Source organism: Ranitomeya variabilis, chromosome 5, assembly GCF_051348905.1.
Source record: "Ranitomeya variabilis isolate aRanVar5 chromosome 5, aRanVar5.hap1, whole genome shotgun sequence".
NCBI classification, from domain to species: Eukaryota; Metazoa; Chordata; class Amphibia; order Anura; family Dendrobatidae; genus Ranitomeya; species Ranitomeya variabilis.
This window is the reverse complement of record NC_135236.1, coordinates 8,711,362-8,722,371: the sequence shown is the minus strand read 5'-3', so window position 1 is coordinate 8,722,371 and position 11,010 is coordinate 8,711,362. Positions and strand designations below refer to the sequence as shown.

At 44.8% G+C, this 11,010-nt stretch overlaps 1 protein-coding gene across 2 annotated transcripts in view; it reads left to right on the top strand.

Annotated features, from left to right (window-relative positions):
- The first annotated feature begins 46 nt into the window (after positions 1-46).
- SRRT (serrate, RNA effector molecule) overlaps positions 47-11,010 on the top strand; it is a 28,794-nt gene continuing 17,830 nt past the window's right edge. The window contains exons 1-2 of one of the 2 annotated variants that reach the window (XM_077261539.1): positions 47-131; positions 1,464-1,585. In XM_077261539.1, coding sequence (XP_077117654.1) covers positions 1,467-1,585 — 119 coding nt within the window. In that variant the 5' untranslated portion in view covers positions 47-131; positions 1,464-1,466. Of the gene's footprint in view, positions 275-1,463; positions 1,586-11,010 lie in introns of both variants that reach the window. The other variant, XM_077261538.1, reaches the window with a different exon arrangement.

Genomic DNA, 11,010 nt, shown 5'->3' with positions numbered 1-11,010 from the left:
GCTCCCGCCTTCTTAGCATTGACTCCTCCCAGATTACGTCTATCCGGCAGTGACAGGAAGTGACGTATTGTTATCTTCCCGCCTCCAGCTTTCTTTCTGCTGCAGACATACGGGCCGGACCGTGAGGAAAGGTAAGATTGTGTGTGACTGTGCGAAGCAGGGGCTTGGGAAACCCCGCGTCATCATGGAGGAGGCAGTGACAGGCGGGAGGGAGCAGAGTGCCGGAGACCCCGGAATAATGGACGTCCAGGCGGCCGTTACCGGGGGAGGACCGGTATGGGAGATACCATGTGATAGATGGGTGGGGGGGGTAGCGGTATGGGAGATACCATGTGATGGAGAAGAGGGGGAGCAGCGGTATGGGAGATACCACGTGATGGAGAAGAGGGGGAGCAGCGGTGCGGGAGATACCACGTGATGGAGAAGAGGGGGAGCGGCGGTATGGGAGATACCACGTGATGGAGAAGAGGGGGAGCAGCGGTGCGGGAGATACCATGTGATGCAGAAGAGGGGGAGCAGCATTACGGGAGATACCATGTGATGGAGAAGAGGGGGAGCAGCGGTACGGGGGATACCATGTGATGGAGAAGAGGGGGAGCAGTGGAACAGGAGATACCATGTGATGGAGAAGAGGGGGAGCAGTGGTACGGGAGATACCATGTGATGCAGAAGAGGGGGGCAGCGGTACGGGAGATACCATGTGATGCAGAAGAGGGGGAGCAGCATTACGGGAGGTACCATGTGATGGAGAAGAGGGGGAGCAGCGGTACGGGAGATACCACGTGATGGAGAAGAGGGGGAGCAGCGGTACGGGGGATACCATGTGATGGAGAAGAGGGGGAGCAGCGGTACGGGAGATACCATGTGATGCAGAAGAGGGGCAGCAGCATTACGGGAGATACCATGTGATGGAGAAGAGGGGGAGCAGCGGTACGGGAGATACCACGTGATGGAGAAGAGGGGGAGCAGCGGTACGGGAGATACCATGTGATGGAGAAGAGGGGGAGCAGCGGTACGGGAGATACCACGTGATGGAGAAGAGGGGGAGCAGCGGTACGGGAGATACCACGTGATGCAGAAGAGGGGGAGCAGCATTACGGGAGATACCATGTGATGGAGAAGAGGGGGAGCAGCGGTACGGGGGATACCATGTGATGGAGAAGAGGGGGAGCAGCGGTACGGGAGATACCACGTGATGCAGAAGAGGGGGAGCAGCATTACGGGAGATACCATGTGATGGAGAAGAGGGGGGCAGCGGTACAGGAGATACCATGTGATGGAGAAGAGGGGAGCAGCGGAACGGGAGATACCATGTGATGCAGAAGAGGGGGAGCAGCGGTACGGGAGATACCATGTGATGGAGAAGAGGGGAGCAGCGGTATTGTAGCCCCCTGTACCGGGCTGGGTGCCTCCTGTGTTCCATGTTGGGGTCCTTCATTTGTGCCGTCTTGTCTTCTCGGCAGATAATGGCGGACAGTGATGATGAGTACGATCGCCGGCGCAGGGACAAGTTCAGGCGGGAGAGAAGCGACTACGACCGATCCCGGGAGAGAGAGGAGCGGCGGAGAGATGACTGGAGCGACAGGTGAGGGCTCCGGAGAGGAAGGATCGGAGGGAGCGAGCCGGGTCATCCCGCAATGTGACCGGGTCCAGCAATGACGGAAAATTGTGTAATAAGTTTATTTACAGATCTAAAGAACGCACAGACGACACCGGAGAGAAGGAAAAACACCAGGTAGAGGTTAAAGGGGCGGCGCCAGCTGAGCGCCCGGTGCAGGGAGGCCGTATACAGGGGTATAGGAGTCCAGTGAAGGTCCAGGAGTAATATTCAGTTACCGCCAGGAGATTGTGCAGCAGAGCGACGGCCGGAGTCCTGCACTGCGGAGCTTGTGTGACATCAATATGTTATTCCTGCACCTTCACTAGACTGCTACACACCTGTGTACGGCCTCCCTGCACCGGGCGCTCAGCTGTCACCGGGCGCTCAGCTGTCACCGGGCGCTCAGCTGTCACCGGGCGCTCAGCTGTCACCGGGCGCACAGCTGTCACCGCCACTTTCATCTCTGCCGGCTATTGTTTCCTGTTCTCCGGTGTCGTCTGTGCGATCTTTATATTTAGATGTGGAAATAAACTCGAATATTAAACAAATTTCCATTATTGCTCAAATGTCCATTTGTTTTCTTTTGTTATTGATATAAAATAAATGCAGAGCCGGATTTATAAAGCAAATATCATTTTATTTATAACGTAAAACATCACAAAAAAAAGATAAAAAGTGGGAAACCACAAGAGGGCGCCACGGAAACCACAAGAGGGCGCCACGGAAACCGCAAGAGGGCGCCACATCACTATACAGGAGTCCGTGCAGGTAACAAAACTGCGAGGTCGTCACATCATCCGGGGGCCACCTGTGTGTACACCTATATACACCTATAAACACACCTATATACACCTATACACACACCTGTATACAGACACATAAATATACACCTATAGACACACATATATATATACACACCCTTATACACATACACCTGTATTTACACCTTTACACACACCTGTATACAGACACCTATATATATATATATATATATATATATATATATATATATATATATATATATATATATATATATATATACATATATACACACACACCTGTTTATACAGTGTTCCAAATTATTATGCAAATGACATATTTCTGGGATTTCCCTAAATGTTTGGTGCAGATGACAGTCAGTGTAATAAAGTCATCACCCGTTAGATTATACAATGATAACAGTATAATCTCCACAATGGGTAACACCCCACAATGCACTGCTCCACGTTATTAGGCCCAGTAGAATTTCTGAACATTTGATATAAAGAACTGAAAAGTCTCATTTGTGGAATTTGCAGCATTAGGAGGTCACATTCACTGAGCAAAAAAACTATTTAACTCTAAAACCTCCTAACAGGCCAAGTTACATGTAACATAGGAGCCTTCTTTGATGTCACCTTCACAATTCTTGCATCCATTGATCTTGTGAGTTTTTGGAGAGTTTCTGCTTGTATTTCTTCCCTCCCAGAGCTGCTGTTTTGATGTGAACGGCCTCCCACCCTCATAGATCTTTTGCTTGATGATCCTCCAGAGGTTCTCTATAGGGTTGAGGTCAGGGGAAGATGGTGGCCACACCATGAGTTTATCTCCTTTTATGCCCATAGCAGCCAATGACTCAGATTCTTTGCAGCATGAGATGGTGCATTGTCAGCATGAAGATGAAGGCACATTTCTGCTTTTTATACCATGGAGGAAAGTTGTCAGTCAGAAACTCTACATACTTTGCAGAGGTCATTTTCACACCTTCAGGAACCTTAAAGGGCCCCACCAGCTGTTTCTCCATAATTCCAGCCCAAAACATGACTCCTCCACCTCCTCGCTGACGTCGCAGCCTTGTTAGGACATGGTGGCCATCCACCAACCATCCACTACTCCATCCATTTGGACGATCCAGGGTTGCTCAACACTTATCAGTAAACAAGACTGTTTGGAAATCAGTCTTCATGTATGTCTGGGCCCACTGGAACCATTTCTGCTTGTGAACACTGTTTAGGGGTGGCCGAATAGGAGGTTTATGCACCACAGCAAGCCTTTGAAGGAGCCTACACCTTGTGGTTCGAGGGACTCCAGATGCACCAGCAGCTTCAAATATCTGGCACTCACCCAGATTCTGCTATAATTCAATGTCCTTTATCAATCCTTATGGTAACAAGGACATAATGTGGAGAGGCGGCTGGTATATAGAGGGGTGTGGGGAGGGAGAGGAGGATGACGGCCGTTTTGCGCCGATGCGCTTCAACGGGTCCAGGTGCACAAATAAAAAATGTCATTTCCTTTATAGAGAGTTAGACAATCAACAGTGAATAATTGTGATAGTACAGATCTTAAAAAAAGTGCAAAAAATGACAAGAATAAGTACAATTAGAAACACATTGGATTACAGAAAATGCAATTCTATAATTTTACAAAAATATGGCCATGTCCAATGTATCACTAAGTCCGATAGGCCCTTGTGCATTAGTCTCGATAATCCATCTTGCCTCACGTTGGAGTAAGATTTTATTGCGATCACCGCCCTGAACTGGGTAACTAATTCCAGACCAGCAGAACCTAATCGGTTCGGGTTTGCATTCTGCTCGTCTTGCATGTGTTTAATTACACGAGGACAACCTTTCCCGGTGAGGATTGCGTTGTTCCCTGAACCGCGGCTGATTTGCTGCTACCTCCGATAGATCGTTATCATTCTGCAGCACATGCCAGTTCTTATTAATAGCCGCATTCTTTACCTATTGGGCTATGTGTAAAGTAAATACACATTGTCGGTGATCCTTCTCTTGCAGATAAGACGTTTAGTTCTCCTTCGAGTTTTTAATAATTTTTTGTGCGAGTTTCCCCACTCTGCTTTCTGCTGCTGTCAATATGTTAGGAGGAGAATTTCTAGTCAAGAAGTTTGTTTTTAGTTCGTGAATTTGTTTTTTTAGAAATGACTTCATTATTATGTATTTTTCTATAGCGCACCATCTGGCTATATGGTATAGCGTTTCTTGTATGAAACGGATGGGCACTATTACAATGCAGCAAATTGTTCCTCGCGGTTGGTTTTTTATGCACTTTCGTGTTAAACTTACCATCCGCGATTTCAATCTCTACATCTAAAAACTCCAACTTATTACCTCCAAAGCAAGCTGTAAATTGCATGTTTTCCTCATTTACATCATTAAGATGGGAAACAAAATCATCAAACTCCTTTTTTGATCCATCCCAGACGACTATAAACACATCGTCTACACATCTTAAATATGTCCGCATATGTTTTAAAAAGGGATTTGCCTCTGATGTGATCTATTTTTCCTCAAACGCTGCAAGGAATAAGTTAGCAAAAACGCACGCGACGGGCGTACCCATCGCGGTACCTGTGCATTGTAGAAACCACTTATCAATGAACTTACACGCGTTATGTGAAAGGACAAACTCCAGGCTCTACAATAAATGCAATAAAATCTGGATCCTTATCAGTGTTGGTCAAAATTGTCCATATTGCCTCTATGCCTTTTAACTGGGGTATCCTTGCGTAGAGATTGATGGTAAGGCAAAGCTTGGTTGCCAGTCTATAGACTGTAGAGCCAGGAGAAAGTCCCCCGAGTCTTTCACAAAAGAAGGAATTTGCTGCAGCCAATTAAAGAACTGAGGCAAGGGTTCCGTGAGCGATCCAATTCCGGGTATTATAGGACGCCCAGAAGGATGTGTGGCGTTTTTATGAATTTTTGGCAAACTACCAATGCGGTATATTAGGATATTCGGGCAATACTTTTTCTGCCTTATTCTTCATTAAGGTGCCTTTCGCCACCCATTTTTTTTAATAAACACCTCAATTTCTCTTTAAATTTCACAGTGGGGTTGTAATCAAGAGGGATATAAGTGTTCCTGTCATTTGACTGAGACATTGCTTCATTAATATAGTAATTTTTATCTACAATGACTAGGTTACCCCCCTTGTCTGCCTTCCTTATGACAGATAGCTTTTTCTTCATTAACCCCTTCACCCCCAAGGGTGGTTTGCACGTTAATGACCGGGCCAATTTTTACAATTCTGACCACTGTCCCTTTATGAGGCTATAACTTTGGAACGCTTTGACGGATCTTGGCGATTCTGACATTGTTTTCTCGTGACATATTGTACTTCATGTTAGTGGTAAAATTTATTCGATATAACTTGCGTTTATTTGTGAAAAAAATGGAAATTTGGCGAAAATTTTGAAAATTTTGCAATTTTCCAACTTTGAATTTTTATGCCCTTAAATCACAGACATATGTCACGCAAAATACTTAATAAGTAACATTTCCCACATGTCTACTTTACATCAGTACAATTTTGGAACCAAAATTTTTTTTTGTGACGGAGTTATAAGGGTTAAAAGTTGACCAGCAATTTCTCAATTTTACAACACCATTTTTTTTTAGGGACCACATCTCATTTGAAGTCATTTTGAGGGGTCTATATGATAGAAAATACCCAAGTGTGACACCATTCTAAAAACTGCACCCGTCAAGCTGCTCAAAACCACATTCAAGAAGTTTATTAACCCTTCAGGTGTTTCACAGGAATTTTTGGAATGTTTAAATAAAAATGAACATTTAACTTTTTTTCACACACAATGTATTTCAGCTCCAATTTGTTTTATTTTACTAAGGGTAACAGGAGAAAATGGACCCCCAAAGTTGTTGTACAATTTGTCCTGAGTACGCTGATACCCCATATGTGGGGGTAAACCACTGTTTGGGCGCACGGCAGAGCTCGGAAGGGAAGGAGCGCCATTTGACTTTTCAATGCAAAATTGACTGGAATTGAGATGGGACGCCATGTTGCGTTTGGAGAGCCCCTGATATGCCTAAACATTGAAACCCCCCACAAGTGACCCCATTTTGGAAAGTAGACCCCCTAAGGAACTTATCTAGATGTGTGGTGAGCACTTTGACCCACCAAGTGCTTCACAGAAGTTTATAATGCAGAGCCGTAAAAATAAAAAATCATATTTTTTCACAAAAATGATCTTTTTGCCCCAAATTTTTTATTTTCCCAAGGGTAAGAGAAGAAATTGGACCCCAAAAAATGTTGTGCAATTTGTCCTGAGTACGATGATACCCCATATGTGGGTGTAAACCATTGTTTGGGCGCATGGCAGAGCTTGGAAGGGAAGGAGCGCCATTTGACTTTTCAATGCAAAATTGACTGGAATTGAGATGGGACGCCATGTTGCGTTTGGAGAGCCCCTGATGTGCCTAAACATTGAAACTCCCTACAAGTGACACCATTTTGGAAAGTAGACCCCCTAAGGAACTTATCTAGATGTGTTTTGAGAGCTTTGAACCCCCAAGTGTTTCACTACAGATTATAACGCAGAGCCGTGAAAATATATATTTTTTTTTTTTCTCAAAAATGATTTTTTAGCCCCCAGCTTTGTATTTTTACAAGGGTAACAGAATAAATTGGACCCCAAAATTTGTTGTCCAATTTGTCCTGAGTACGCTGATACCCCATATGTGGGGGGGAACCACTGTTTGGGCGCATGACAGAGCTCGGAAGGGAAGGAGCGCCATTTGGAATGCAGCCTTAAATGGATTGGTCTGCAGGCGTCATGTTGCATTTGCAGAGCCCCTGATGTACCCAAACAGTACAAACCCCCCACAAGTGACCCCATATTGGAAACTAGACCTCCCAAGGAACTTATCTAGATGTGTTGTGAGAACTTTGAACCCCCAAGTGTTTCACTACAGTTTATAACGCAGAGCCGTGAAAATAAAACATCTTTTTTTTCCCACAAAAATGATTTTTAGCCCCCCAAATTTTTATTTTCCTAAGGATAACAAGAGAACTTGGACCCCAGAAGTTGTTGTTCAATTTGTCCCGAGTACGCTGATAACACATATGTTGGGGTAAACCCCTTTTTGGGCGCACGGGAGAGCTCGGAAGGGAAGGAGCACTGTTTTACTTTTTCAACGCAGAATTGGCTGGATTTGAGATCGGACGCCATGTCGCGCTTGGAGAGCCCCTGATGTGCCTGAACAGTGGAAACTCCCCAATTCTACCTGAAACCCTAACCCAAACACACCCCTAACCCTAATCCCAACGGTAACCCTAACCACACCCCTAGCCCTGACACACCCATAATTCTAATCCCAACCCTAATCCAAACGTAAATGTAATCCTAACCCTAACTTTAGCCCCAACCCTAACTTTAGCTCCAACCCTAGCCCTAACCCTACCCCTAACCCTAAACGTGACTGAAATACGTGGCACTGAAATACGTGGCACTGAAATACGTGGCACTGAAATACGTGGCACTGAAATACGTGGCACTGAAATACGTGGCACTGAAATACGTGGCACTGAAATACGTGGCACTGAAATACGTGGCACTGAAATACGTGGCACTGAAATACGTGGCACTGAAATACGTGGCACTGAAATACGTGATACGTGGCACTTAAATACGTGGCACTGAAACACGTGGCACTGAAATACGTGATACGTGGCACTGAAATACGTGGCACTGAAATATGTGATATGTGGCACTGAAATACGTGGCACTGAAATATGTGATACGTGGCACTGAAATACGTGGCACTGAAATATGTGATACGTGGCACTGAAATACGTGGCACTGAAATACGTGGCACTGAAATATGTGATACGTGGCACTTAAATACATGGCACTGAAACACGTGGCACTGAAATACGTGATACGTGGCACTGAAATACGTGGCACTGAAATACGTGGCACTGAAATACGTGGCACTGAAATACGTGGCACTGAAATACGTGGCACTGAAATACGTGGCACTGAAATACGTGGCACTGAAATACGTGGCACTGAAATACGTGGCACTGAAATACGTGGCACTGAAATACGTGGCACTGAAATACGTGGCACTGAAATACGTGATACGTGGCACTGAAATACGTGGCACTGAAATACGTGGCACTGAAATACGTGGCACTGAAATACGTGGCACTGAAACACGTGGCACTGAAACACGTGGCACTGAAACACGTGGCACTGAAACACGTGGCACTGAAACACGTGGCACTGAAAAACGTGGCACTGAAATACGTGGCACTATGACTGTCAGAAAATGTTCATTAAACGGTTAGGGGTGAGGTTAGGGGTAGAGTTAGGGTTAGGGTTTGGATCCCTTTATCACCTTGATGGTGGTGGGTGGCTTTTCAGTGTTTTCTGGGTTTTTTTCGATAAAAACGCATGCGTTTTTAACGCAAACAAACGCATGTGCTTAAAAACGCATGCGTTTACATAGACCGCAATGCATTTTTTTGCCGCAAAAAAACGCCACAAGAAAATACTGCAGGTTGTATTTCTGAAAATGAACGCATGCAGAAAAAAACCGCATGCGTTTGAAAACGCGACCAAACGCGTACAAAAAAACCGCATGCGTTTTCAATGTTAAATATAGGGAAAAAACGCATGCGTTTTTTTGTGCAAAAAACGCTGCAGACAAAAACGCAAGTGTGAAACCAGCGACGCTTTTTATAGAAAAAAAGCTTTTGCGTCTCCACATTTTGAGAGCTATAATTTTTCCACATTTGCTCCAGAGTCATGTGAGGTCTTGTTTTTTGCGGGACGAGTTGACGTTTTTATTGGTAACATTTTCGGACACGTGACCGTTTTTGATCGCTTTTTATTCCGATTTTTGTGAGGCAGAATGACCAAAAAACAGCTATTCATGAATTTCTTTTGGGAGAGGCGTTTATACCGTTCCGCGTTTGGTAAAATTGATAAAGCAGTTTTATTCGTCGGGTCAGTATGATTACAGCGATATGTCATTTATATCATTTTTTTATGTTTTGGCGCTTTTATACGATAAAAACTAAAATATAGAAAAAATAATTATTTTGGTATCGCTTTATTCTCAGGACTATAACTTTTTTATTTTTTTGCTGATGATGCTGTATGGCGGCTTGTTTTTTGCGGGACAAGATGACGTTTTCAGCGGTACCATGGATATTTATATCAGTCTTTTTGATCGCGTGTTATTCCACTTTTTGTTCGGCGGTATGGTAATAAAGCGTTGTTTTTTGCCTCGTTTTTTTTTTTTTTTTCTTACGGTGTTTACTGAAGGGGTTAACTAGTGGGGCAGTTTTATAGGTTGGGTCGTTACGGACGCGGCGATACTAAATATGTGTACTTTTATTGTTTTGTTTTTTTTATTTAGATAAAGAAATGTATTTATGGGAATAATATATATATTTTTTATTATTTATTTAGGAATTTTTTTTTTTTTTTTTTTTTTACACGTGGAAAAATTTTTTTTTTACTTTGTCCCAGGGGGGGACATCACAGATCATTGATCTGGCAGTGTGCACAGCACTCTGCCAGATCGACGATCTGCTGTGCAGGGCTGCAGGCTTACCAGCGCCTGCTCTGAGCAGACACTCGGTAAGCCACCTCCTTCCCTGCAGGACCCGGATGCCGCGGCCATCTTGGATCCGGGACCTGCAGCCAGGAAGGAGGTAGGAGACCCTCGCAGCAACGTGATCACATCGCGTTGCTCCGGGGGTCTCAGGGAAGCCCGCAGGGAGCCCCCTCCCTGCGCGATGCTTCCCTATACCGCCGGTACACTGCGATCATGTTTGATCGCGGTGTGCCGGGGGTTAATGTGCCGGGGGCGGTCCATGACCGCTCCTGGCACATAGTGCCGGATGTCAGCTGCGATAGGCAGCTGACACCTGGCCGCGATCGGCTGCGCTCCCCCCGTGAGCGCCGCTGATCGGTGATGACGTACTATCCCGTCGGCGGTCATACGGGCCCACCCCACCTCGACGGGATAGTACGTCTGATGTCAGGAAGGGGTTAATAGATAAGTTCTTCTTAGGTTTGCGATATGAAAACGCCTCCACATCTTTTACTACTAGGTCTTGAAATAAATCGATGGAATTGCCACCTTTAGAAGGTTCAGTGGTTCTATTCACATTGATTTTTTTTTTCACCATGATGTTGACTCACTGAGGCCGGCTAATAGCCATGCAACGTCAATGTGTCTCGGATCAGATGGAGGAAGAGCCATAAATCCCAGGTTTCCAATAGAAGCTGGACTCTCTGTAGATGCCGTACTCAGTTTTGTTAGTACCTTTGGTAGATGAAAACATTTTTTTTAAATGTAATTTCCTTGTGGCCTTAATAAGATCTATTTTGAAATCCGTAAGATTAAATTCATCAGGAATACAAAAACTCAGACCCAATGACAAGACTTTAGTTTGCCCTACAGTCAATACTTTATTTGTCCACTTTATAATTTGGAGTTTATTTTCGTCATCGTTCACCTTCTCCAAGATACTTGCTTGCGTTTCTTTTGTGGATTTATTTTTTCGACTCCCTCTTCGGATCTTTTTTCTAAAGGGGCATTAGATCTTGAGGTTGAGGCTGTTCCTCCATTCCACTAGAGTCTGAATCAGT